A 27,947-nucleotide genomic window follows, 5' to 3' on the forward strand; every position below is an offset into this window, starting at 1 on the left:
GTACTGTTCCCTGTTCTATGTAAACTCAATAGAATTTTGCTTCTTCAGTGTGGAAGACATTAGCAGTATGCCAGAAATTCGAGAGTGTCATAGGGCAGGACTGAGTGTAGTCACTTTTACTAAGGAGAAGATATTTAGAAAGCTGAAAGGTATGAAGGTAGATAAGTCACCTGTACAAAATGGTCTACACCTCAGGGTTCTGTAAAGAGGTAGCTGAAGAGACTGTGGAGGCTAATGATTCTGTAAGACTAAAAAATTGCAAGAAAGGAAAGTATACACCAGTTAGACTGACTTCAGTGCTTGGTAAGATGTTCGAGTCCATTAATAAGGGTGAGGTATCAGAGTACTTAGAGACACATGGTAAAATAGACTGAAGACAGCATTGTTTCCTTAAGGGGAAATTTTATTTAGCAATTCTTTTGGAATTTTTTTTGAGGAGGTAGCAGAAAGGATAGACAAAGGAGAGTCGATGGCTGTTTACTTAGTTTTCAGAAGACCTCTGCTTAACAATATAAGAACCCATGGTATTATGGGAAAGATACTAGCACGGATAGAAGCAACAGACACAAAATGACGGATAAAAGATTGGCAGACTGTCAGGAGACAAAGAGTGGGAATAAAAGGGGCCCTTTCGGGTTGCTACCAGTAACTAATGGTGTTCCACAGGGTCGGTGTTGGGAATGCTTCTTTTTATGTTACACGTCAGCGATTTGGATGATGGAATTGATGGCTTTGTGGCCAGTTTTGCAGATGATAGAAAGCTAGGTCAAGGGGCAGGAAATGTTGGAGGCAAGGGGTCTGCGGAAGGACTTAGACAGATTAGCAGGATGAGAAATGAAGTGGCTGATGGAATCCAGTGTAGGGAAGTAATGGTCATGCATTTTGGTAAAATGAATAAAGGAGTAGACTATTTTCTAAATGGACAGCAAATTCAAAAATTAGAGGTGCAAAGGGACTTGGGAGTCCTTGCATAGGATTCCCTAATGGCTAACTTCTAGGTTAAGGCTGTAGTAAGAAAGGCAAATGCAACGTTAGCATTCCTTTCAAGAGGACTAGAATATAAAAGCATTTTATCTTAAGGCTTTATAAGGTATTGGTCAGACCACACTTGGTGTATCGTGAGCAGTTTTTGGGCCCCTTATAAGATTCTGCAAACGAAAGGATTAACGTATGAGAAGCATTTGCTTGCTCTGGGCCATCAAATGAGATGGGGAGGGAAATTTATTGAAACCTATCGAATATCAAATAGCCCAGATAGAGTAGGCGTGGAGAAATGTTTCCTGTAGTGGGGGCGTCTAGGACCAGAGGGCACAGTCTTAGAATTGAGGGATGTCTATTTAGAACGGGGATGAGGAGTAAGTTCTTTAGCCACAGAGTGGTGAATCTGTAGAATTCATTGCCACAGATGGCTGTGAAGACCAAGTCATTGGGTATTTTTAACGCTGAGATTGATAAGTTCTTGATTAATAAAGGCACTGATAGGATCTTGATTACTAAGGCACAAAATGTTATGGGGAAAAGACAAGAGATCGGGGTTGAGAGGGATAATAAATGGAATAATGGAATGGCAGAGCAGTTCAATGAGCCAAATGGCCCATAATACTACCAAGTGTGGCCTAACTAAATTTTCAAATGGTTACTTGTTTAGTTATACACCAACATACTGCGAATAAATGAATTTATATGACAGAACTGAAAAGCTTTGATTTGACCACTTAGCTGTTTGTAGCATGTTATTTTTGTTATTTAGCACACGTTGATCTGAGGTGCAGCTAAACTAGGCTGGCAGCTCAGCATGGGAGTGTGCTTAGAGTTGCTCCCAGCAAGCTCTTGGCACTCCTCACTGAACTATAGTTAATCTCTGGTTTGATGAGAGGTATAACAGATAGTAGAGTGAGGAGTGCACATACAGAACATAAAACACCACAGCACAGTACAGGCCCATCGTCTCACTACACTGCATTGACCTTTTAACTTATTCCAAGAACAACCTAACCCTTCCCTCCCACATAGCCCAAGTGCCTATCTAAACGTCTCTTAAAAAGTCCCTAATGTATTGGCCTCTACCACCACCCCGGCAGAGCATTCCACGCACCCACCACTCTCAGCCAAAAAGAAGTACTTCTGCCATTCCTCCTCCCCCTATACTTTTCCCCAATCACCTGAAAATTATGCCCTTTAGTATTAGCCATTTCCACCTTGGTTAAAAAAAAAATGGAGTCCACTCTATCGAAGCCTCTTATCATCTTATAGACCTCTATCAATTCTCCGCTCAAGATAAAAACCCCAGCTCGCACAACCTTTCCTCAGAAGACACGCTCTTTACTCCAGGCAGCATCCTAGTAAATCTCCTCCACCCTCTCTGAACTTCCCACTTCCTTCCTACAGAGCTGCAACAGCGACAGGTAAAAGTAGGGGAGGCGGTTTATGCATCTATGTGAATCGATCATGGTGTACTAACTCTACCATTACTGACAATTATGCTCTGCTGATCTGGAATACCTGATTATTAAGTGCAGACCTTTTTATCAACCACGAGAGCTTACATGCATCATTGCTGTCACAGTTTATGTACCACCGGACGCTAATGCTAAAGTAGTCATGAAAGACCTCAGTGCCGCTATTAGCGAGCTGCAGACATTGTACCCAGACCGAGCCTTTATTGTCGCTGGGGACTTCAATCATTGTAACCTACGTACCATGCTTCCAAGATTTTACCAAAATGTATCACGCACCACAAGGGGAAATAAAACCTTAGATCATGTCTACACAAATGTGGCTGACGCTTACAAAGCCACTACCCTCCCCCACCTGGGACAGTCCGACCATCTTTCATTGTTTCTGCTTCCCAAGTACAGCCCGGTCATTAAACGTGTGAAACCCACAATGAAGACTATTAAGATCCGGCTGGAGGGTGCTGACTCTGCTCTTCAGCACCAACTCCAGCGCACAGACTGGAGCGCGTTTGCTGCCCATGCCACCACAGACTCTCAGATTAACATTGACTTACATACCAACTCTGTCCTTGAGCACATCAACAAGTGTGTAGATAGAGTGACATCACAAAAGCAAATAGAAGTTTTCTCCAATCAGAAATCATGGATGAACGAGAAGTTCACCTCCTGCTCAAAGCCAGAGATTCAGCTTTCGGATCTGGAGACGAGGAGGCTTACAGCTCAGTCAGGGCCAACCTGAGGAGGAGAATCTCTCAGGCTAAACACATATACAAACAGAGAATCGAGGAGCATTTCAACTCCTCGGACCCCCAGCACATGTGGCATGGCATACAGGTCATTACAGACTTCAAACCACTAGTACTGCTCCCCCTTCCAGTTCTGCTTCCCTCCCTGATGAGCTCAATTACTTCTACGCTCGCTTTGACCGAGAGAACAAGGTCACCCTCAAAGCGGATCTCCCACCTGATGAACTGCCTCTCTCACTTTCCACCTCCGATGTTTGTGCCACCCTGAGCGGGGTGAATGTACGGAAGGCAGCTGGTCCGGATGGAATTCCTGGCCGTGTGCTCAGAGTCTGTGCAGAGCAGTTGGCCAGGGTCTTCACGGACATTTTCAATCTGTCCCTGGCCCAGGCAGTTGTCCCCACAAGCTTCAAGATTGTCACCATCGCGCCAGTGCCGAAGCATTCCACTGCCATGGGCCTGAATGACTTCCGCCCAGTTGCACTCACCCCCATCATTGCAAAGTGCTTTGAGAGACTGGTTCTATCACATCTGAAATCCTGTCTGCCCACTACCCCGGACCCCCATCAATTTGCCTATTGCACCAACAGGTCAACAGAGGACACCATCTCCACGGCACTTCACTCTGCCCTGACCCACCTGGACAGCTTCAACTCTTACGTCAGAAAGCTGTTCATTGACTTTAGTTCGGCATTCAATACTGTGATCCCCTCCAAGCTGATCGCCAAACTTCGCCAGCTTGGTATCAGCTCATCCCTCTGCAATTGGACCTTGGACTTTCTGACTAATAGACCCCAATCAGTTGTTAGACAACCCCTCCTCCTCCATTCTCACCCTGAACACTGGCGTGCCTCAAGGCTGTGTGCTGAACCCTCTTCTGTACTCTCTTTTCACCTATGACTGCATTCCTGTACAAGTTCACAGACGACACCACAGTGGTTAGCCTGATCAGAGGGGATGACGAGACAGCCTACAGGGATGAGGTCCAGCTCCTGGCCGCGTGGTGTGCCGACAACAACCTGGCCCTTAACACCCAGAAGACCAAAGAGATCATTGTGGACTTCAGGCATGCTAGGAGCCATACTCACGTCCCCATCTACATCAATGGAGCTGTAGTGGAGCGTGTATCAAGCTTCAAATTCCTTGGTGTCCACATTTCCGACGATCTCACCTGGTCCCTGAACTCCTCCATCCTGATCAAAAAAGCACCTTTATTTCCTGCAGAGCATCAAGAAAGCTCACCTCTGTCCTAGGATACTGTCGGACTTTTACCGCTGTACCATTGAGAGCGTACTCACCAACTGCATCTCAGTGTGGTATGGCAATTGTCCCGTATCGGACTGCAAAGCAACCCCAGTGGATTATCGGCACCCAATTGCCCACCATTGAGAACATCTACCATAAATGCTGCCTGGGCAGGGCAAAAAGCATTATCAAGGATGCATCTCACTCTAACCATGGACTTTTTACTCTCCTGCCATCCGGTAGGCACTACAGAAGCCTCCGCTCCCGCACCAGCAAGCACAGGAAGAGCTCCTTCTCTGAGGCTGTGACTCTGCTGAACCTCACATCACAGCGCTAAGCAGTATTGCATCCATATTGTACTGTCTCAGTACTTTTATATTTGTGTGCTGTAGCACTTACTTTTTATTCGCAGTTATTTTGTAAATAACACAATTCTTTGCATTTCTGGTTAGATGCTAACTGCATTTCATTGGCTCTGTATCTGTACTCGGCACAATGACAATAAAGTTGAATCTAATCTAATCTAATAATGAGGCAACCAGGATTGAACACAATACTCTAAGTGTGGAAATGCAGCAAGAAGCAGATAATGGAATGGCCTTTCACTTGCTCCTACAGAGGTTGCTTAAGTCTTTGTATCTACTCTTTCTGAGAGACAAATCACTGCTGATGCATCTTCAGAGTGCACTGCACAAAATATGTACTTCAATACTGAAGCAGTAAATTCATATAAAAGCTTGAAATCATGAAATCTGTGATGATGATAATTTGCAAATTTAACTCTTCCTGAAGATACATTTCCAATGACATAACCAGATACACGAGTATTATTGGCATGGCTCACTACTCATTTAATTAGACTATAGAAAAGTCCAAGAAGTAATCACAGAAAAATAAATGTTCTTACCCCTATACATCAGATTCTGATGCCCTTGTCCCAACCTATATGTCACAGAAATAGAACCTGGTGAGTGTACCTCTATTCGAGTTTTGCAGAATCGGTCAGGCAATCTTAGGTTGTGAATATAATAAACGCCTTGCGTGATGGATGATGAGATTTGACATCCTATCCTATTCACCTAAAAGACAATGTACGTTTGTAGATACTTCTACTTTGAGGTCAAATTTGTTTTATTTGAATCAAATGTACTAATAACTTAAACACTTTATAATTTAGCAAAATTAGCTGTCTGGAATAGCAACAATATTAATTTTGTAATAGCTTCCACATTCTCCAAAGCACTTGGAAGTTCAGGGAGATCCTTTTGTTGTTTGTTAACTGCCCTGTACTTTTCATGCAACACCATCTGGTTAATCATAAAATCAGAAGCCATTTGGTCCATAACACCTGGGCTGGCTCTTTCAAAGAAACTTCTACTTGGTCCAACTCCTCTGTTTTCCCCAGAGCCGGAAAATTTATTTCCTATTACAATTTATCAAATATTCAATCTGATAGGTACACTGAATTTGCTTTCAGCTGCTATTTAACAGTTCAGATTGTGAGCTTGGCGCGTGGCCGAGTGGTTAAGGCATTGGACTAGTGATCTGAAGGTCGCGAGTTCGAGCCTCAGCCGAGGTAGCGCGTTGTGTCCTTGAGCAAGGCACTTAACCACACATTGCTCCTGCACGTTTATAGCCCTGCGGCAGTGGTTGGTGTAGTATAGACAAGACAAGAGCTTTGACTTTCAGAGTTACAAGGAAACAAAAGTCACCATTCATCAACTCAGTGCTGGACTGATTCTCATTTTGGTGTGAGTACAAGAATAGGACGAAAGCACAAAGAACTCTGGCAGAAGAGGTGGTGCAACAGGGAGATGGAGAGATAGGAAGATGGGAGACAGGCTAGGAACACTCAGGTGTGGTGTATTTTACACAGTGATCTGGCACCAGTGGCTCCCTTTGGCTGTGATGTGATATAAAACAAATCTGCATATGAGGGTATTGTGAGCAGTTTTAGAGGCCCTTATCAAAGAAAAGATGTGCTGGCATTGGAGGGTGCAGAGGAGGTTCACAAATAATTCCAGGAATGGAAGGGTTAAAATATGAGGAGCATTTGATGGCTCCGGGCCTGTACTCACAGGAGTTTAGAAGAATGGGGGAGGGGGACTCATTGAAACCTATTGAATATTGATAGAGAGAGTGGGTGTGGAGAAGATGTTTCCTATAGTGTTGGACCAGAGCGTACAACCTCAGAATAGAAGGACGTTCATTTAGAACAGAGGTGAGGAGGAACTTCTTCAGCCAGAGGACTATGAATCTGTGGAATCCATTGCAACAGACGGCGGTGGAGGCCAAGCCGTTGGGTATATTTAAAACAAGAGAAAACTGCAGATGCTGGAAATCCGAACAACATGCACAAAATGCTGGAGGAACTCAGAAGGCCAGGTAGCGTTTATGGAAAAAAAGTACAGTCAACATTTTGGGCCAAACCCTTCAGCAGGACTGGAGAAAAAAAGCTGAGGAATAGATTTAAAGGGTGGGGGCATACCTCAACTCTGTTCTATCCCCCCTAGTTTAGATTCTTCCTACCTACGTCCATGACACCTCACACACTTTCGATCTTTGCAAGGATTTCAGGTTCCTTGGCCCTCCGTCATCTTATTCTCACTGTGGATGTCCAGTCTCTATACACCACCAGGAAGGCCTCAAAGCTCTCCGTTTTTTTCTGGACACCAAACCTAACCAGTTCCCCTCCACCACCACTCTCCTTTGCTGAGCAGAACTTACCCTCACTCTAAGTAATTTCTCCTTTGGCTCCTACCACTTCATTCAAACAAAAGGTGTAGCCACGGGCACTCACATGGGTCCCAGCTATGCCTGCCTGTTTGTCGGCTACGTGGACAGTCTATGTTCCAAGCCTACACTGGTGACTGTCCCGCACTTTTCCTACGCTACATCGACGACTGCATTGGTGCTGCTTCCTGCACCCGTGCTGAACTCATCGACTTCATCCACTTTGCCTCCAACTTCCATCCTGCCTTCAAATTCACCTGGTCCATTTTCAACACCTCTCCTTTCACGATCTCACAGTCTCTATCTCCGGAGACAGCTTATCCACCAACGTGTATTACAAACCCACGGACTCTCACAGCTACCTGGACGATACCTCGTCCTACCCTGCTACTTGTAAAAACGCCATCTCATTCTCTCAATTCCTCCGTCTCTGCCACATCTACTCTCAAGATGAGGCTCTTCATTCTAGAATGAAGGAGATGTTCTTCTGTTTCAAAGAAGGGGGCTTCCCTTCCTCCACCATCTCTTCCATTTTACAAACCCCATTTCCAGAAAATTTGGGATATTTTCCAAAATGCAATAAAAACAAAAATCTGTGATATGTTAATTCATGTGAAACTTTATCTAACTGACAAAAGTACAAAGAGAAGATTTTCAATAGTTTTACTGACCAACTTAATTGTATTTTGCAAACATACACAAATTTAGAATTTGATGGCTGCAACACACTCAACAAAAGTTGGGACAGAGGCATGTTTACCATTGTGTTTCATCACCTTTCCTTTTAATAACACTTTTTAATCATTTTGGAACTGAGGATACTAATTGTAGTAGATTTGCAATTGGAAATTTTGTGCATTCTTGCTTGATATAAGATTTCAGCTGCTCAACGGTCCGTGGGCTCTGTTGTATGATTCACCTCTTCATGATGTGCCATACATTTTCAATAGGAGATAGATCTGGACTGGCAGCAGGCCAGTCAAGCACACGCACTCTGTGTCTACAAAGCCACGCTGTTGTAGCCTGTGCAGAATGTGGTCTGGCATTGTCCTGCTGAAATAAGCATGGACGTCCCGGGAAGAGACGTCACCTTGATGGCAACATATATCTCTCTAAAATCCTAATATACACCTCAGAGTCAATGGTACCTTCACATACATGCAACTCACCCATGCCATGGGCACTGATGCACCCCCATACCATCACAGATGCTGGCTTTTGCACCTTTTGCTGATAACAATCTGGATGGTCGCTTTCATCTTTGGCACGGAGAACTCGACGCCCGTTTTTTCCGAAAACTAGCTGAAATGTGGACTCATCTGACCACAGCACACGGTTCCACAGTCTTTCAGTCCATCTGAGATGAGCTCGGGCCCAGAGAACTCGCCAGCATTTCTGCATAGAGTTGATGTATAGCTTCCTCCTTGCGTAATACAGTTTCAAGCTGCATTTCTGGATGCAACGACGGACTGTGTTGAGTGACAATGGTTTTCCGAAGTACTCCTGAGCCCAGGTGGCTATAATTGTCACAGTAGCATGACGGTTTCTTAGGCAGTGCCGCCTGAGTGCTCGAAGATCACGCGCATTCAACAGTTGTTTCCCACCTTGCCCTTTACGCACTGAGATGTCTCTGAATTCTCTGAATCTTTTCACAATATTATGTACTGTAGATATTGAAAGACCTAAATTCTCTGCAATCTTGCGTTGAGAAGTGTTCCTTTTGAACTGACTAACAATTCTCTCATGAATTTGGGCACAAAGGGGTGAGCTACGACCCATCCTTGCTTGCAAAGACTGAGCCTTTGATGGACGCTACTTTTATACCCAGTCATGACATCTCACCTGCTACCAACTAGCCTGCTTAATGTGGAGTCTTTCAAACCGGTGTTACTTGAATATTCTGTGTACTTTTCTATCTTATTTTAACTCTGTCCCAACTTTTGTTGAGTGTGTTGCAGCCATCAAATTCTAAATGTGTGTATGTTTACAAAATACAATTAAGTTGTAGTCAGTAAACTATTGAAAATCTTTTCTTTGTACTTTTGTCAGTTAAATAAAGGTTCATGTGAATTAACATATCACAGATTTTTGTTTTTATTGCATTTTGGAAAATATCCCAACTTTTCTGGAAATGGGGTATGTACATACGTCTGCTCTTACCCCATCCTCCCACCACCCTACCAGGGATAGGGTTCCTCTTGACCTCACCTACCACCCCACCGGCCTCAGCACATAATTCTCCAAAACTTCTGCCACATCCATCGGGATCCCACCACCGAGCACATCTTTCCCACTCCCTTACTTTTTGACTTTTTGCTTTCTACAGGGATTGCCCCTTACACGACTCCCTCATCCATTCATCCCTCCCCACTGATCTCCCTCCTGGCACTTACCCTTGCAAGTAGAACAAGTGCTACCTCTGACCCTACACCTCCTCCCTCACTACCACTCAGGGGCATAAACAGTCCTTCTGGGTGAGGCAACACCACCTGTCAGTCGGCTGGGAGACCGCTTCGCATCAATGCTCCGTCCGCCAGAACAAGCGGAATCTCCCAGTGGCCCCACATCTTTATTCCACCTCCCATTCCCATATATCCATCCATGCCCTCCTCCACTGTTGTGATGAGGCCACACTTAAGCTGGAGGAACAATACCTTATATTCCATTTGGATAGCCTCCAACCTGATGGCATAACATCAATTTCTCAAACTTCTGGTAATGCCCCCCCCCCCCCGATCTTTCACCATTTCCCATCCCCTTTCCCTCACATACCTTATCTCCTTGCCCGCCCATCACCTCCCTCTGGTGCTCCTCTCCCCTTTTTCTTTCTTCCATGGCCTTCTGTCTCTTTCACCAAAAAACTTCCCAGCTCTTTACTTCATCCCTCCCTCTCCAGACTTCACCTATCACCTGGTGTTTTTCTCTCCCCTCCACCCACCTTTTAAATCTACTCCTCGGCTTTTTTTCTCCAGTCCTGCCAAAGGGTTTCAGCCCAAAACATCGATTGTACTTTTTTCCATAGACGCTGCCTGGACTACTGAGTTCTTCCAGCATTTTGTGTGTGTTGCTTGGGTATATTTAAAATGGAGCTTGATTGAGGGCACCAAAGGTTACAGGGAGAAGGCAGGAGAATGGGGTTGAGGGATAATAAATCAGCCATGATGGAATGGCAGAGCACATTCAAAGAGCTGAATGGCCTAATTCTGCTCCTGACTCTTAATGTCTTTTAGTCAGACCTGCAAATCATAAATCAGTATTTTGTTTCACTAAATCAGTGTTTCCAGAGCAAACAGCACATGATTGCCACTTTCTTTCATAAAACCATGTAGTAATTTGTTGCAAACAACTTTGTTTTCATGCATTTCATGGTTTTCAAAAGCTTTGGTTTGTTTGTACTGTTGGTTCTTGTGCTAGAACCACAGAATCATAAAACACTACAGCACAGAAAACAGGCCATTTGGCCCTTCTAGTCTGTGCTGAAACATTATTCTGCTAGTCCCATTGACCCACACCCAGTCCACAACCCTCCAGTCCTCTCCCATCCATGTATCTATCCAATTTATTCTTAAAACTTAAGAGTGAGCCCGCATTTACCACATCAGATGGCCGCTCGTTTCACACTCTCACCACTCTGAGTGAAGAAGTTCCCCCTAAACCTTTCCCCTTTCACCCTAAAGCCATGTCCTCTCGTATTTATCTCTCCTAATCTAAGTGGAAAGAGCCTACTTGCATTTACTCTGTCTATACCCCTCATAATTTTGTAAACCTGTATCAAACCCCCCCTCATTCTTCTACACTCCAAGGAATAAAGTCTTAACCTGTTCAATCTTTCCCTGTAACTCACCTCCTGAAGACCCGGCAACATCCTAGTAAATCTTCTCTGCACTCTTTCAAACTTACTGATATCCTTCCTATAGTTAGGTGACCAGAACTGCACACAATACTCCAAATCTGGCCTCACCAATGTCTTATACAACCTCACCATAACATCCCAACTCCTATACTCAATACTTTGATTTATGAATGCCAGGATGCCAAAAGCCTTCTTTACAACCCTGTCTACCTGTGATGCCACTTTCAGGGGATTATGTATCTGAACTCCCAGATCCCTTTGTTCCTCCATACTCCTCAGTGCCCTACCATTTACTGTGTACGTCCTACCTTGATTTGTTCTTCCAAAATGCAACACCTCACACTTGTCTGCATTAAATTCCATCTGCCATTTTTCCAGTTGGTCCAGATCCCTCTGCAAGCCAAGCTTTGAAAGCCTTCCTTGCTGTCCACAACGCCTCCAATCTTAGTGTCATCAGCAAACTTGCTGATCCAATTTACCACATTATCATCTAGATCATTGATATAGACAACAAACAACAATGGTCCCAGCATAGATCCCTAAGGCACACCACCAGTCACAGGCCTCCAGTCTGAGAAGCAATCATCCATACCACTCTTTGTCTTCTCCCACAAAGCCAATTTCGAATCCAGTTTACAACCTCTCCATGGATACCTAGTGTCTGAACCTTCTGAACTAACCTCCCATGTGGAACCTTGTCAAAGTCCATGTAGAGGACATCCACAGCCTTTCCTTCATCTACTTTCTTGGTAGTCTCCTCGAAAAACTCTACAAGATTCATTAAACATGATCTACCACGCACAAAGCCATGCTAACTATCCTTAATCAGCCCTTGGCTGTCCAAATACTTGTATATCCATCTCTCAGAACACCTTCCAATAATTTACCTACTACTGATGTCAGGCTCACCAGCCTGTAATTACCTGGTTTACTTTTACAGCGGCTAAGGACATTTTCAATATTTCTGCCAGGGCCCCTGCAATCTCTACACTAGTCTCCCTCAAGGTCCAAGGAAATATCATGTCAGGCCCGGGGGATTTATCTATCTTTATTCGCTGTAAGGCAGCAAGCACCTCCTCCTCTTCAATCTCTATATGTTCCATGACACTATTGCTTGTTTCCCTTCCTCCCATATACTCTATGCCAGTTTCCTGAGTAAATACTGATGCAAAAAAGCTGTTTAAGATCTCCCTCATCTAGTGAGGCTCCACACATAGACGACCACTCTGATCTTCTAGGGGACCAATTTTGTCCCTTACTATCCTTTCACTCTTAATATATTTGTAGAAACCCTTCGGGTTTACCTTCACATTATTCGCCAAAGCAACCTCATGTCTTCTTTTTGCCTTCCTTATTTCCTTCTTTAGTATTTTCTTACATTTTCTATACTCTTCAAGTACCTCATTTGTTCCTTGTTGCCAATATACACTTCTCTCTTTTTCTTAACCAGATTGCCAATATTCCTTGAAAACCAAGGTTCCCTATGCCTGTTAACTTTACCTTTAATCCTGGCAGGAACATGCAAACTCTGCACTCTCAAAATTTCGCCTTTGTAGCCCTTCCACTTACTGAACACATCCTTGCCAGAAAACAACTTATCCCAATCCACTATTCCTAGATCTTTTCTCATTTCCACAAAACTGGCCCTTCTCTAATTTAGAACCTCAATTCAAGGACCAGGCCTATCCTTATCCATAATTAACTTGAAACTAATGACATTATGGTCACTGGACCCAGAAAGTTTGCCTACACATATTTCTGTCTGGTTCCCTAATAGGAGATCAAGTATTGCATCCTCTCTTGTAGGCACCTCTATATATTGATTTAGAAAACTTTCCTGAACACATTTGACAAACTCCAAGCCATCTAGCCCCTTCACCCAGTCAATATGTGGAAAGTTAAAATTCCCTACTATTACAACTTTCTGTTTCTTACATCCGTCTGCTATCTCTCTACAGATTTGCTCCTCCAATTCCCTCTGACTATTGGGCGGTCTATAACACAACCCTATTAGTGTGATCACACCTTTTCCGTTCCTCAGCTCCACCCACATGGCCTCTGTAGACAAGCCCTCCGGGCTGTCTTGTCTACGCACAGCTGTGATATTTTGCCTGACTAGTAATGCCACTCCTCCCCCTTTCATCCCTCCCTCTCTATCACATCTGAAACAACGGAACCCTGAAACATTAAGCTGCCAGTCCTGCCCCTCCTGCAACCAGATCTCACTAATAGCAATAATGTCGTAATCCCACATGCCAATCCATACCCTAAACTCATCTGCCTTACCTACAATACTCCTTGCACTATCTTAAATCTAGATAATTCATCAGGTAACATGAGGTGGGAATGGGAGGTATAGTGAGGAGCTTGTTTATCTTCAAGAGGTCAAGAAAGCCAAACCTGGGTTGGTGAGGCATCTATCAACAGCTTTCTTTATTCCTGGTTGGTTCATTTCACAGGCAGAACATCTTTGAAACCATTCCTCCAATTGGTGACATTATCACCCTAATCAGCAACTTTATGCAACCCTTGTGTAAAGAATTGTTGCCAGTTAGCTAAGATGGGCAGTGAGTACTCACATACAACACTGCATCAGAGAGAAGGCAGGATTCTTTGCTGAGGTTGACCTACATACACTTTTAGGAAGGGCCCACCTGCTGCACCCATCACACTGCTCCTCATTGTGCATCAGTTACTGAGAAGGCATTGACACATGGCAGACTGACTGCAGCACCAATGCTGCTCTGGTACAGGTCTGACCAACAGAGAAAGTCTGAATGCATTTTCATTTTGGCAACAAGGTAAAGTGCCTTCTAAAATTTAACAGGGCATTACTATACATCTGCCCAAACTACCAAGCATCATGCCACAAATAGAAAAAGTGATGACAGTTTTAGAACAATGATCAGTTCAGTTTAATTTTTCCACATATAAAGCTGTCTTGAAAGATATGGGTTTCCAGAAAGAACACTTGCAGAAGATCACTCTCTGAAAGTTTTGCTTACAAAACTAATATTCACAAGCGCAGAAGCTTCATAACAGTGAAGCACTCCTGAAGCGCTAAAATGTTTGAAGCAAAATACAATCTGGTAAAGGAACTCAGCAGGTTAGGCAGCATCTGTGGAGGGAAACAGATAACTGATGTTTTGGGTTGAGATCCTTAAGCTGTTTATTTTTTGCTCCACATTCCACCATCTCCAGTCTCTCATGTCTTCAGTTTATACTGATGGATTCAAGTCATCGTAATGGTTGTTTGCAATCTCAGTCCTGATTGGAAGATTAACAATACTCTTATGATCAGCAGGGTTCATCTGCATTTAGTTCGGTCGCTGGCCTTCTGTGAAGTTGGCCAATGCAAGAGAAAGTGAAAAAATCTTCGATTCCCTTTTCAACACCTAGAGTTCCTGGGATTCTTGATAAGGTGGGTACTTTCCCTATAATTTATTCTTCACAAAACAGCTATTTTAATAATCTGCCTGACTCCTAGATTTACAAAGGAATCAATTTAAGAGACAAGATTAGTCTAAATAAGTAACTGATGAAGGACATCAGAAGCAGGTTGCACCAGCTCCTCGGTATCAAAGATGATTTCCTTCCACTTGTAAGTGGTTAGCTACTGAGGCCAATTTTGGTACCAGTGACTCTTCCAGAGGGGAGTGGATGAATTTCTACTGCCGCCTTACACTGCACTTGTGTGTATCCCCAACACACGAACTCAAGGTTTACACTCTCATCCCAAATACGCTTTCTCCATCTTGAGCAGCTATAGAACAGAGGTTTCCAAGTCAGTAGCGAGTTGCACTTCTTTACTGAGGTTTTGAGCACATCCTTTAATCCCTTGTGTTCTCCTGAAACATCCTCCTTTAACAGAACTCAGAACTAAGTGTGTGCCTTGCGAGTCCCATGTCAGGTATATGAATGATGTGGCCTGTCCAATGGACCCAACTGGGGCTTCAATATTGTGTGTACTCTTTTGAGAGAGGATGCTGACATTGGTTCACAATTTTCCAGTGCTTCGAGGTTCCTGCTGCAGAGTGTTTAAGCTGCAAAGCAACTATGATGGCAGGGATCACAACCACCAACTGAACCATGAGTTTTGTGCATATCTTCAAGTTCTTTTTACTAAAATCAACTAAGACATGGAAGGGGTTGATGAATTTTACATCAATGTCTTTCTGCACCAAGCGGTGGCCCATATACTACAGGTCTCATTGCAAATCTTTGATTTGGAGGGCAGCGTGGTGCAGGACCAAGTTGACCTGAGAGATGGTGGGTGTGTGCTTCATCCTCTCATATGCTTCATTGAACAAGTTGAGGCTGCCATGGAGCTTGTATACTATATACATCATTAGCTCCATTACTCAGGCCAGGGTGGCCTTGATTCTGACATATAGTTGTCATAGGCTGAACAGGTTCCCTTTAGTTCAGTAGCTTCATCCCCAAGGGAAGATTTTTTTAAAAATAAAGAGGTGTAACAGTGTAGTGAATGATGAGGAAAAATATTGGATATTGATGCAACCTCATGTGATACAGGTCTTCACTAAGTGTGGCTTTACTGTCATAAAGAAGGAAAAGATAGAATACAAAGGCAAGCTAGCCAATAGTATTAAACAGGATACCAAAAGTTTCTTTGATACATAAAATGTAAAAAGAGGCGAGAGTAATGTCGGGGGGGGAGGAAATGGAGAACAAACTAAATAAATATCTTGCATTAATCTTCACTGTGGAGACACTTGCAGTATGTCAGGAGGCAGAAGTGTGTGAAGTTGCCATTACTATGGAGAAGGTTCTTGGGAAACTGTACGGTTTGAAGGCGGATAAGACACCTGGAACAGATGGTACACACCCCACAGTTCTGGAAGAGGTGGCTGAAGAGATTATGGAGGCATTAGCAATGATCTTTCAAGAATCAATTGATCCTGGCATGGATCCGAAGAAATGGAAAATTTCAAATGTCACTCCATTCTTCAAGAAGGGTCAGAGGAAGAAGAAAGAAAATTAAAGGCCAGTTAGTCTGACCTCAGTAATTGGGAAGATGTTGCAGTCGATTTTTAAGAATATGGTTTCGAGGAACTTGGAGACACATGATAAAATGGACCAAAGAAGTGGCAGATGGAATACAGTGTCAGGAAGTGTATGGTCATGCACTTTGGTAGAAGAAATCTGCAGCATATTTTCTAAATGGAGAGAAAATACAAAAACCTAAAGTGCAAAGGGACTTGGGAGTCATCGTGCAGGATTCCATAAAGGTTAATTTGCAGGTCGAGTCAATGGTGAGGAAAGTAAATGTGATGTTAGCATTCATTTTGAGAGGACTAGACTATAAAAGCAAGGTTGTAATGTAGAGGCTTTACAAGGCACCGGTGAGGCCTTATTTGGAATACAGGTTTTCCCCGTCATTCGAAGGTAGAGCGTTCCTATGAAACGGTTCGTAAGCCAAAATATCATAAAGTGAAGAAGCAATTACCATTTATTTATATGGGAAAGTTTTGTGAGCGTTCGCAGGCCCAAAAATAACCTACCAAATCATGCCAAATAACACATAAAACCTAAAATAACAGTAACATATAGTAAAAGCAGGAATGGTATGATTAATACACAGCCTGTATAAAGTAGAAATACTTTTCCACAATCGTAGACACAAAATAATCTGCAGATGCTGGGGTCAAAGCAATACTCACAACACGCTGGAGGAGCTCAGCAGGTCGGCAGCATCCGTGGAAAAGATCTGTCGACGTTTCGGGCCAGAACCCTTCGTCAGGACTGTAGGGGGAAGGGGCAGAGGCCCTATAAAGAAGGTGGGGGGAGGGTGGGAAGGAGAAGGCTGGTAGGTTCCAGGAGAAAAACCAGTAAGGGGAAAGATAAAGGGGTGGGGGAAGGGAGGCAGGGAGGTGATAGGCAGGAAAGGTGAAGAAAGAATAGGGGAAAACACAATGGGTAGTAGAAGGAGGTGGAACCATGAGGGAGGTGATAGGCAGCTGGGGGAGGAGGCAGAGTGACATAGGGATGGGGGGGGGGGAGGGAATTACCAGAAGTTGGAGAATTCTATGTTCATACCAAGGGGCTGGAGACTACCTAGACGGTATATGAGGTGTTGCTCCTCCAACCTGAGTTTGGCCTCATCATGGCAGTAGAGGAGGCCATGTATGGACATATCTGAATGGGAGTGGGAAGCAGAGTTGAAGTGGGTGGTTACTGGGCGATCCTGTCTCTTTTGGCAGACGGAGCGGAGGTGCTCGACGAAGCGGTCCCCCAATCTGCGTCAGGTTTCACACCGGGAGCACTGGATGCAATAGATGACCCCAACAGACTCACAAGTGAAGTGTTGCCTCACTTGGAAGTACTGTTTGAGGCCCTGAATGGTGGCAAGAGAGGAGGTGTAGGGACAGGTGTAGCACTTGCGCTTACAGGGTTAAGTGCCAGGTGGGAGATCCGTGGGGAGGGACGAGTGGACCAGGGAGTCGCGGAGGGACTGATCCCTGCGGAAGGTGGAGAGGGAAAGATGTGCTTAGTGGTGGGGTCCTGTTGAAGGTGGCGGAAGTTGCGGAGGATAATGTGTTGGATCCGCAGGCCAGTGGGGTGGTAGGTGAGGACAAGGGGAACTCTGTCCCTGTTGTGGTGGCGGGAGGATGGGGTGAGGGCCGAAGTGCAGGAAATGGAGGAGATGCGGGTGAGGGCATCATTAATGACAGCAGAAGTGAAACCACGATCCTTAAAGAAAGAGGACATTTGAGCTGTCCTGGAACGGAAAACCTCATCCTCGGAGCAGATGCGGCGGAGACGGAGGAACTGGGAATAGGGAATGGCATTTTTGCATGTGGCGGGGTGGGAAGAGGTACAGTTGAGATAGTTATGAGAGTCAGTGGGCTTGTAGAAGATGTCAGTGGACAGTCTGTCTCCAGAGAAGGAAACCGAGAGATCGAGAAAGGGGAGAGAAGTGTCCGAGATAGACCAAGTGAATTTGAGGGCTAGGTGGAAGTTAGAAGTAAAGTCAATGAAATTGACGAGCTCAGCATGGGTGCAGGAAGCAGCACCAATGTAGTCGTCAATGTACCGAAGGAAAAGTTGGGGAGCAGTACTAGAATAGGTTTGGAGCATAGACTGTTCCACATAACCAACAAAGAGACAGGCATAGCTAGGGCCCATGCGAGTTCCCATAGCTACACCCTTGGTCTGAAGTCACCCTCCCCTCTCCACTGACACCCCCAGCCTCCCCCCTCCGATCCCAGCTCTCATCCGTGCTGGGTCTTTACCATCCCCTCTGACCTTCAACTGTCGGAGGCAGAACGCTCTGTTCTCAGTAAGGGCCTCACCTTTGTCCCCCTTCGCCCACACCTCAGCGAGTTCCGTGTTTGCCGTGATGCGGAACTCTTCTTCCGCCGTCTCCGTCTCCGAGCCTACTTCTTCGGCAAGGACTCTTCCACCCCCACCGATGACCCCTTCTCCCGTCCTCCACCCTCCTCTTCTTCATGGACACCCCGCTCTGGTCTTCTGCCTGCTCTGGATCTCTTTATTGCTAACTGCCGATGGGACATCAACCGTCTCGACTTCACTGCACCTTGTCCCCATTCCAACCTCACTCCTTCGGAACGCTCTGCTCTCCACTCCCTCCACACTAATTCTAACCTTACTATTAAACCCGCCGTTAAGGGGGGTGCTGTTGTAGTCTGGCGTACTGACCTCTACCTTGCCGAGGCACAGCGACAACTCGCGGATACCTCCTCTTATTTACCCCTCAATCTTGACCCCACTAAGGAGCACTAGGCCATTGTCTCCCACACCAACACCAACTTTATCCGCTCAGGGGATCTCCCATCCACTGCTACCAACCTTATAGTTCACACACCTCGCACTTCCCGTTTCTACCTCCTACCCAAGATCCACAAACCTGCCTGTCCTGGCAGACCTATTGTCTCAGCTTGCTCCTGCCCCACCGAACTCGTTTCTGCATACCTCGACACGGTTTTATCCCCCCTTGTTCAATCCCTTCCTACCTATGTTTGTGACACTTCTCACGCTCTTAAACTTTTCGATGATTTTAAGTTCCCTGGCCCCCACCGCTTTATTCTCACCATGGATGCCCAGTCCCTATATACTTCCATCCCCCATCAGGAAGGTCTCAAAGCTCTCCGCTTCTTTTTGGATTCCAGACCTAATCAGTTCCCCTCTACCACCACTCTGCTCCGTCTAGCGGAATTAGTCCTTACTCTTAATAATTTCTCCTTTGGCTCCTCCCACTTCCTCCAAACTAAAGGTGTAGCTATGGGCACCCGTATGGGTCCTAGCTATACCTGTCTTTTTGTTGGCTTTGTGGAACAATCTATGTTCCGTGCCTATTCTGGTATCTGTCCCCCACTTTTCCTTCGCTACATCAACGACTGCATTGGCGCCGCTTCCTGCATGCATGCTGAGCTCATTGACTTTACCAACTTTGCCTCCAACTTTCACCGGTCCATTTCCGACACCTCCCTCCCCTTTCTAGATCTTTCTGTCTCTCTCTCTGGAGACAGCTTATCCACTGATGTCTACTATAAGCCTACTGACTCTCACAGCTATCTGGACTATTCCTCTTCTCACCCTGTCTCTTGCAAAAATGCCATCCCCTTCTCGCAATTCCTCCGTCTCCACCGCATCTGCTCTCGGGATGAGGCTTTTCATTCCAGGACGAGGGAGATGTCCTCCTTTTTTTCTCTTCCTCCACCATCAACTCTGCTCTCAAACGCATCTCCCCCATTTCACGCAAACAACAGGAATTCTGCAGAAGCTGGAAATTCAAGCAACACACATCAAGTTGCTGGTGAACGCAGCAGGCCAGGCAGCATCTCTAGGAGGACGTACAGTCGACGTTTCAGGCAACAGGACTAACTGAAGGAAGAGTTAGTAAGAGATTTGAAAGTGGGAGGAAGTCTCTTACTAACTCTTCCTTTAGTTAGTCCTGTCGAAGGGTCTCGGACTGAAACGTCGACTGTACCTCTTCCTAGAGATGCTGCCTGGCCTGCTGTGATCACCAGCAACTTTGATGTGTGTCCCCCATTTCACACACAACTGCTCTCACTCCATCCTCCCACCACCCCACTAGGAATAGGGTTCTCCTGGTCCTCACCTACCACCCCACCAGTCTCCGGGTCCAACATATTACTCTCCGTAACTTCCACCACCTCCAACGGGATCCCACCACTAAGCACATCTTCCCCTCCCCCCCCCCCGCCGCTTTCCGCAGGAATCGCTCCCTACGCGACTCCCTTGTCCATTCATCCCCCCCATCCCTCCCCACTGATCTCCCTCCTGGCACTTATCCTTGTAAGCGAAACAAGTGCTCACATACCCTTACACTTCCTCCCTTACCACCATTTTGGCCCCAGACAGTCCTTCCAGGTGAGGCGACACTTCACCTGTGAGTCAGCTGGGGTGATATACTGCGTCCGGTGATCCCAATGTGGCCTTCTATATATTGGCGAGACCCGACGCAGACTGAACACCTACGCTCTGTCCGCCAGAGAAAGCAGGATCTCCCAGTGGCCACACATTTTAATTCCACATCCCATTCCCATTCTGACATGTCTATCCACGGCCTCCTCTACTGTAAAGATGAAGCCACACTCAGGTTGGAGGAACAAAAACCTTATATTCCATCTGGGTAGCCTCATAATGGCATGAACATTGACTTCTCAAACTTCTGGTAATGCCCCACCTCCCCCTCGTACCCCATCTGTTATTTATTTATATACACACATTCTTTCTCTCTCTCTCCTTTTTCTCCCTCTGACTATACCCCTTGCCCATCCTTTGGATTCCCCCCCCCCACCTTTCCTTCTCCCTGGGCCTCCTGTACCATGATCCTCTCATATTCCTTTTGCCAATCACCTGTCCAGCTCTTGGCTCCATCCCTCCCCCTCCTGTCTTCTCCTATCATTTTTGATCTCCCCCTCCCACTTTCAAATTTCTTACTAACTCTTCCTTCAGTTAGTCCTGATGAAGGGTCTCGGCCTGAAACGTCGACTGTACCTCTTCCCAGAGATGCTGCCTGGCCTGCTGCGTTCACCAGCAACTTTGACGTGTGTTGCTTGAGCACCCTAGTAAATCTCCTCTGTACCTTTTCCAATGCTTCCACATCCTTCCTATAGTGAGGCAACCAGAACTGAACACAGTACACCAAGTGCGGCCTAACTAGAGTTTTATAGAGCTGCGTCATTACCTCGCGACTCTTAAACTCTATCCCTCGACTTATGAAGGCTAACACCCCATAAGCTTTCTTAACTACCCTATCCACCTGTGTGGCAACTTTCAGGGATCTGTGGACATGTACCCCCAGATTCCTCTGCTCCTCCACACTACCAAGTATCCTGCCATAGAGGATACCATATCCTCCATAGAGGAGGCCGTGGATAGACATGTCAGAATGGGAATGGGACGTGGAATTAAAATGAGTGGCCACTGGGAGATCCTGCTTTCTCTGGCAGACAGAGCGTATGTGTTCAGCAAAACAGTCTCCCAGTGTGCATCGGGTCTCACCAATATACAGAAGGCCACACTGGGAGCACCAGACGCAGTATATCACACCAGCCGACTCACAGGTGAAGTGTCGCCTCACCTGGAAGGACCGTCTGGGGCCCTGAATGGTGGTGAGGAAGTGTAAGGGCAGGTGTAGCACTTGTTCTACTTACAAGGATAAGTGCCGGGAGGGAGATCGGTGGGGAGGGATGGGAGGTGGGGTGAATGGACAAGGGAGTCGCATAGGGAGTGATCCCTGCGGAAAGCGGCGGGGGGAGGGAAAGAAGTACTTAGTGGTGGGATCCCATTGGAGGTGGCGGAAGTTACGGAGAATTATATGTTAGACCCGGAGGCTGGTGGGGTGGTAGGTGAGGACAAGGGGAACCCTATTCCTAGTGGGGTGGCGGGAGGATGGGGTGAGAGCAGATATGCGTGAAATGGGGGAGATGCGTTTGAGAGCAGAGTTGTTGGTGGAGGAAGGGAAGCCCCTTTCTTTAAAAAAAGACATCGCTTTCATCCTCCCCTTTTTTTTTCTTCTCTCTCTGTCCCTCTCACAATCACTCCTTGCCTGCTCTCCATCTTCCTCTGGGCTCCCCTCCTCCTTTCTTTCTCCCTAGGCCTCCTGTCCCATGATCCTCTCCCTTCTCCAACTCTGTATTCCTTTTGCCAATCAACTTTCCAGTTCTTAGCTTCTTCCCTCCCCCTCCAGTCTTCTCCTATCATTTCAGATCTCCCCCTCCCCCTCTAAAATCTCTTACTATCTCTTCTTTCAGTTAGTCCTGACAAAGGGTCTCGGCCCGAAACATCGACTGTACTTCTTCCTATAGATGCTGCCTGGCCTGCTGCATTCCACCAGCATTTTGTGTGTGTTGATCCACAGTGATGAAGTTGGTAATGAAACATTTCAACTCCTACCTGAGGAGCGACTTTGATCTGTTCCTATTTGCCTCCCATCACAACGGGTCAACAGCAGATGCCATTTCATTGTCCCTTCTGGAATATCTGGATAGTGCATATGCATCCGTCACGATGCTTTTCATTGCTCGGCATTCAATGCCATTATCCCCTTAAAAATAATCAATGAGCTCCAAGACTTAGGCCATAATACCTCATTGTGCAACTTGCAGACACCAGTCAATTCAGATTGGCAACACCTCCTTCACAATAATCATCAGCACTGGTGCACCACAAGGCTGTGTGCTTAGTTTCCTGCCCTACTTGCTTTATAATTGTGAGGCTAAGCATAACTTCACTGCCATATTTAAGTTTGCTGATGACACCATTGTCGTTGGCTGAATCAAATGGGGCAACAAATCAGCATATAGGAGGGAGATGGAAAATCTGGCTGAGTGGTGCCACAATAACAACCTCTCACTCAATGTCAGCAAGATCAAAGAGCTGATTGACTACAGGATGAGGAAACCAGAGGCCCATGAGCCAGTCCTTATTGAGGAATCAGAGGTGGAGAGGATCAGCAAGTTTAAATTCCTCAGTGTTATCATTTTAGATGACTTGCCCTGGGCGCAGCCATTATCCACAAAGCATGGCAGCACCTCCACTTTCGTAGAAGTTTGTGAAGATTTGGTATAACATCTAAAACTTTGCCAAACTTCTATAGCTGTGCAATGTAGAGGATAGTGATTGGTTGATCACAGCCTGGTATAAACCCCAATGTCCTTAAATGGAAAATCCTATAAAAAGTAGTGGATACAGTCCAGTCCATCATGGGTAAAGCCTTCCCAATCACTAAGCAAATCTACATTGAGTGCTGTTGCAAGAAAGCAGCATCCATTCGTCAAGGACTCCCACCATGCAGGCTATGCTCTCTTCTCACTGCTATCTTCAGGAAGGAGGTACAGGAGTCTCAGGACCCGCACCACCAAGTTCAGGGACAGTTATTATCCCTCAACCATCATGTTTTTGAACTGAAGGAGATAACTTCACTCAACCCAACAATGAACTGCTCCTGTAACCTATGGTCTAAGTTTCAAGGGCTCTTTATCGAATGTTCTTATCATTTATTGTTTATTTATTTATTATTATTTTGTTTGTTTTCTTTTTGTATTTGCATGATTTGTTGTCTTTTGCACATTGTTTGTCCATCTTGTGCGCTGCCTTTCATTAATTTTATTGTTTCTTTGCATTTACAGTGAATGCCCGCAAGATAATAAATCTCAGGATTATACATGGTGACATATGCACTTTGATTGAAAATGTTATAGAGCTGCAGACAAGCACTCACTGCTCCACAATGTGAGTATTTCAGAAAGTAAACTTTCATTTCCTCTTGGAAGATAAGATGTGGAACAACAGGATGGATCCATCAACATTCAACCACTGTAAAGCATTATTTCTTCACTTTGAAGCAGACAATATCCAGCGGGATACTACTGTCTCCTGCTCAAAGCTTGAGACTAGCACCTCGGAAGTTTACTTTGAATTTACTCAACTTTCATATTTCTCTTTGATCTTTAACTTTAGGTTAAAAAAATGCATAACAAGGAAAGCAAATATGTTTGATGACATCAGAAAGCACTGCAAATTATTGAAGAAAAAGAATCAGAGAACAGTACAGAAGAGAAACAGGTTCTTGGGCCCTTGACGTCTGTGCCAACCATACCAATTTAAAGTCATCTCATCTGCCTTCACACGATCTATTCTTTACCTGTTCATGTGCCAATCTTAAAGACTCTTAATTGTTGTTCTTGTATCCCCTTCCACCACCTACTCTGGCAGCTCTATACAGACACCTACTACTCTCTGTAAAAAATCCTGCCTTGCAAATCACCTTAAAGCTATGCCTTCTGGAACATATGCAGAGGACAGACTCAGATCAAAGTCTGGCAGAAGATCATGAAAAGAAATAGCTATCATAAGTCAGACCGCTTTTGTGCCTCATAACAATAATTCTCAGCTTCACAAAGTGATGCTATAAATTTATTGTGCCATCCCTTCACAGCACTTGGTGCAAAGGAAATCTCAACTTTCACCCTGATATTGATGCACCCTACAATGTAGATTAATCACAGCATTTAACTAAAAAAACTATTTTTCCAATCACTATTTTCAATGCATCTGAAAAAGACCACTGCACTTCCTTCCAATCAGGAAGATTTTACAGAAACAAAGAGGTTCGAGGTGTTTTTTTGCATATGTTAGCATGGTTAGAGAAATATTTCACTCAGAGTCAAACAAAGGTCTAATCTAAAATGACAGAACTTACCTTTGCAACAATAAGTGCTAAAACACAGGCAGACACAGGGAGCAGCAGGGTTTTTGTATATCTCACAGGAGTCTGAAAACAAAAAAAAGGCAGATTAACAATAATAATATTGATCTATTGAATGAGTCTAGGAAAGGTTGTGTTGCAGTAGGCATTAACTCATGCAAATTGATTTACCCACTTGCCTATACTTGGACTGTATCATTCTATGCTGTGTGTGTGTGTGTGTGTGTGTGTGTGTGCCTATATTATATATATTAAAAAACACACAATACAGTGGCATGCAAAAGTTTGGGCATCCCCGGTCAAAATTTCTGTTACTGTGAATAGCTGAGCAAGTAAAAGATGACCTGATTTCCAAACGGCATCAAGTTAAAGATGACACATTTCTTTAAAATTTTATGATTTTTTTTATTTCCATCTTTTACCGTTTCAAAATAACAAAAAAAGAAAAGGGCTTGAAGCAAAAGTTTGGGCTCCCTGCATGGTCAGTATTTAGTATCACAGCTTGTAAATGCTTTCTGTAGCCAGCTAAGAGTCTTTCAATTCTTGTTTGGCAGATTTTCATCCATTCTTCCTTGCAAAAGGCTTCTAGTTCGGAGAGATTCTTGGGCCGTCCGGCAGGCACTGTTCTCGAGGTCTAGCCACAGATTTTCGATGATGTTTAGATCAGGGGACTGTGAGGGTCATGGCAAAACCTTCAGCTTGCGCCTCTTGAGGTAATCCAATGTGGATTTTGAGGTGTGTTTAGGATCATTATCCTGTTGTAGAAGCCATCCTCTTTTCATCTTCAGCTTTTTTACAGACGGTGTAATGTTCGCTTCCAGAATTTGCTGGTATTTAATTCATTCTTCCCTCTACCAGTGAAATGTTCCCCGTGCCACTGGCTGCAACTCAAGCCCAAAGCATGATCGATCCACCCCCGTACTTAACAGTTGGAGAGGTGTTCTTTTCATGAAGTTCTGCACCCTTTTTTCTCCAAACATACCTTTGCTCATTGCGCCCAAAGAGTTCTATTTTAACTTCATCAGTCCACAGGACTTGTTTCCAAAATGCATCAGGCTTGCTTAGATGTTCCTTTGCAAACTTCTGATGCTGAATTTTGTGGTGAGGATGCAGGAAAGGTTTCCTTCTGATGACTCTTCCATGAAGGTCATATTTGTGCAGGTGTCGCTACACAGTAGAACAGTGCACCACCACTCCAGAGTCTGCTAAATCTTCCTGAAGGTCTTATGCAGTCAAACAGGGGTTTTGATTTGCCTTTCCAGCAGTCCTACAAGCAGTTCTCTCAGAAAGTTTTCTTGGTCTTCCAGACCTCAACTTGACCTTCACTGTTCCTGTTAACGGTCATTTCTTAATTACATTACAAACTGAAGAAACGGCTACCTGAAAACGCTTTGCTATCTTCTTATAGCCTTCTCCTGCTTTGTGGGCATCATTTATTTTAATTTTCAGAGTGCTAGGCAGCTGCTTAGAGGATCCCATGGCTGCTGATTGTTGGGACAAGGTTTGAGGAGTCAGGGTATTTATAAAGCTTTGAAATTTGCATCACCTGGTCTTTCTTAACGATGATTGTGAACAAACCATAGCCCTACAAGCTAATTAAGGTCTGAGACCTTGGTAAAAGTTTTCTGAGAGCTCAAATCTCTTGGGGTGCCTAAACTTTTGCCCCTTTCCTTTTTTTTCCCACTCTAAAATTGTACAAAACAAAAATAATACACTAATCTTGCTTAAAATGGTTGAAAAGAATGTTTCATCTTTAACTTTATGACTTTTGAAGATCAGTTCATCTTTTACTCGCTTAACTATTCACAGTAACAGAAATTTTGACCAAGGGTGCCCAAACTTTTGCATGCCACTGTGTGCGTGTGTGTGCGTGTGTGTGTGTGTGTGTGTGTGTGTGTGTGTGTGTGTATATATATTATATACACACACATAACCTTAATTTATAGTTTTATGTATTACATTGGGCTGCTGCCGCAAAACTAATTCATGACATACAGTATGCCAGAGATATTAACCCTGATTTTGATTCTTCTTAAGAGGGATTTTTGTTTCACATACTTAATGTGAAGAAGCCAAAGATAAAAAATCAAACTAAGGAGAGATGAATTGTAAAAATAAAGGCCAAAGGAATGCAGGGTGCCTGGATTCTAATCAAGACTAGATTTGAAGCAAGACTGCATTCTCTCAAATTCTCATTCAACCATTTTGGTAATAGAAAGTTTAAACAGTTCATCCAAGAAGCTAAGGTAAGGCATAATCAGAACAGCAGTAGGGATATCACATGTGATGACCCTGTCCAGCCATACGCAATGGAGAAAGACAAGTGCTAAGATCAAGCTGCTAACCCCCAGCAGATGGAGGGAGGAATCACGTTCAACGTTAGGCACTAGAATAATGTTCACAGTAGATTCCAAATTATCACTTATTAAAATTAATTTTGCACCTTCTTTGACTCTTTGTGCTGCTGTTAATACATTGCCCGTCTGTCTGCCTTGCCTTACACCACTGCTGCTGAGAGACTGGGTTTTCAAAGCTGCCCACAGACTCTCCGTCAGTCTCCTTGAGGTGCTTTGCAAAGCCAGAAAATATTCCTTCTCTTTGCACACTTCTAGTTCATACTATCTCTCAATACTCGTGGCAGAATTTAAGAGTGAAGATCAAACTTCTTTTAAGAGAAGAACAACATTCTTTAATGAGCATGGGTTTCCCAGTGCTCTGCCATTGCATATTTTTCATTCATCAAAAAAAGATCACCTCAATCTCCATGAAATCAAACTCTACAGCACACGTGTACATCAGAGTGTCAAAATCCTTGTAGTTGGTGAACTTGGATTTCAGTAGATTACTTATATGTGCCTGGAAGTAAAGAGAAACAAAGTTAGTTATGGATGAAGCACATTCAAAGTGTGGTTGCTATTGTAATATAAGAAACGTACTAGCCAATTTGCCCACAGCAACTCCCACAGAATACAGCATGATAATGACCATTTTTGAACACATGGGTCATTTTCTAATGCTCTTATGTTCTCACTGTTGGTTACTCTACAGCCGTGGATCTCCAATAACACTATCATAACCATTTATAATCTATTTGTGATGCAAGAATCAATTCTACTCTGGTTTAAATGTAACCAACATCCCCAAGAATGAGTCAACATGCCCCAGGAATCCTAATATTTCCTCCCTGTATTATGTCT

General features: G+C 44.5%; 1 protein-coding gene across 5 annotated transcripts in view; it reads right to left on the bottom strand.

Moving 5' to 3' along the window:
* The window catches only part of dpy19l1l (dpy-19-like 1, like (H. sapiens)), a 137,191-nt gene that overhangs the window by 42,670 nt on the left and 66,574 nt on the right, over positions 1-27,947 (bottom strand). For 4 of the 5 annotated variants that reach the window (XM_072260649.1, XM_072260622.1, XM_072260631.1 and 1 more), the window contains 3 exons: positions 27,505-27,606; positions 24,745-24,816; positions 5,422-5,523 (listed from right to left, as the gene is read on the bottom strand). In XM_072260649.1, the coding sequence (XP_072116750.1) occupies positions 5,422-5,523; positions 24,745-24,816; positions 27,505-27,606 (276 nt within the window). The remainder of the gene's footprint in view (positions 1-5,421; positions 5,524-24,744; positions 24,817-27,504; positions 27,607-27,947) is intronic. The other variant, XM_072260640.1, reaches the window with a different exon arrangement.

This window comes from Mobula birostris, chromosome 1 (genome assembly GCF_030028105.1).
Source record: "Mobula birostris isolate sMobBir1 chromosome 1, sMobBir1.hap1, whole genome shotgun sequence".
Lineage (NCBI taxonomy): Eukaryota > Metazoa > Chordata > Chondrichthyes > Myliobatiformes > Myliobatidae > Mobula > Mobula birostris.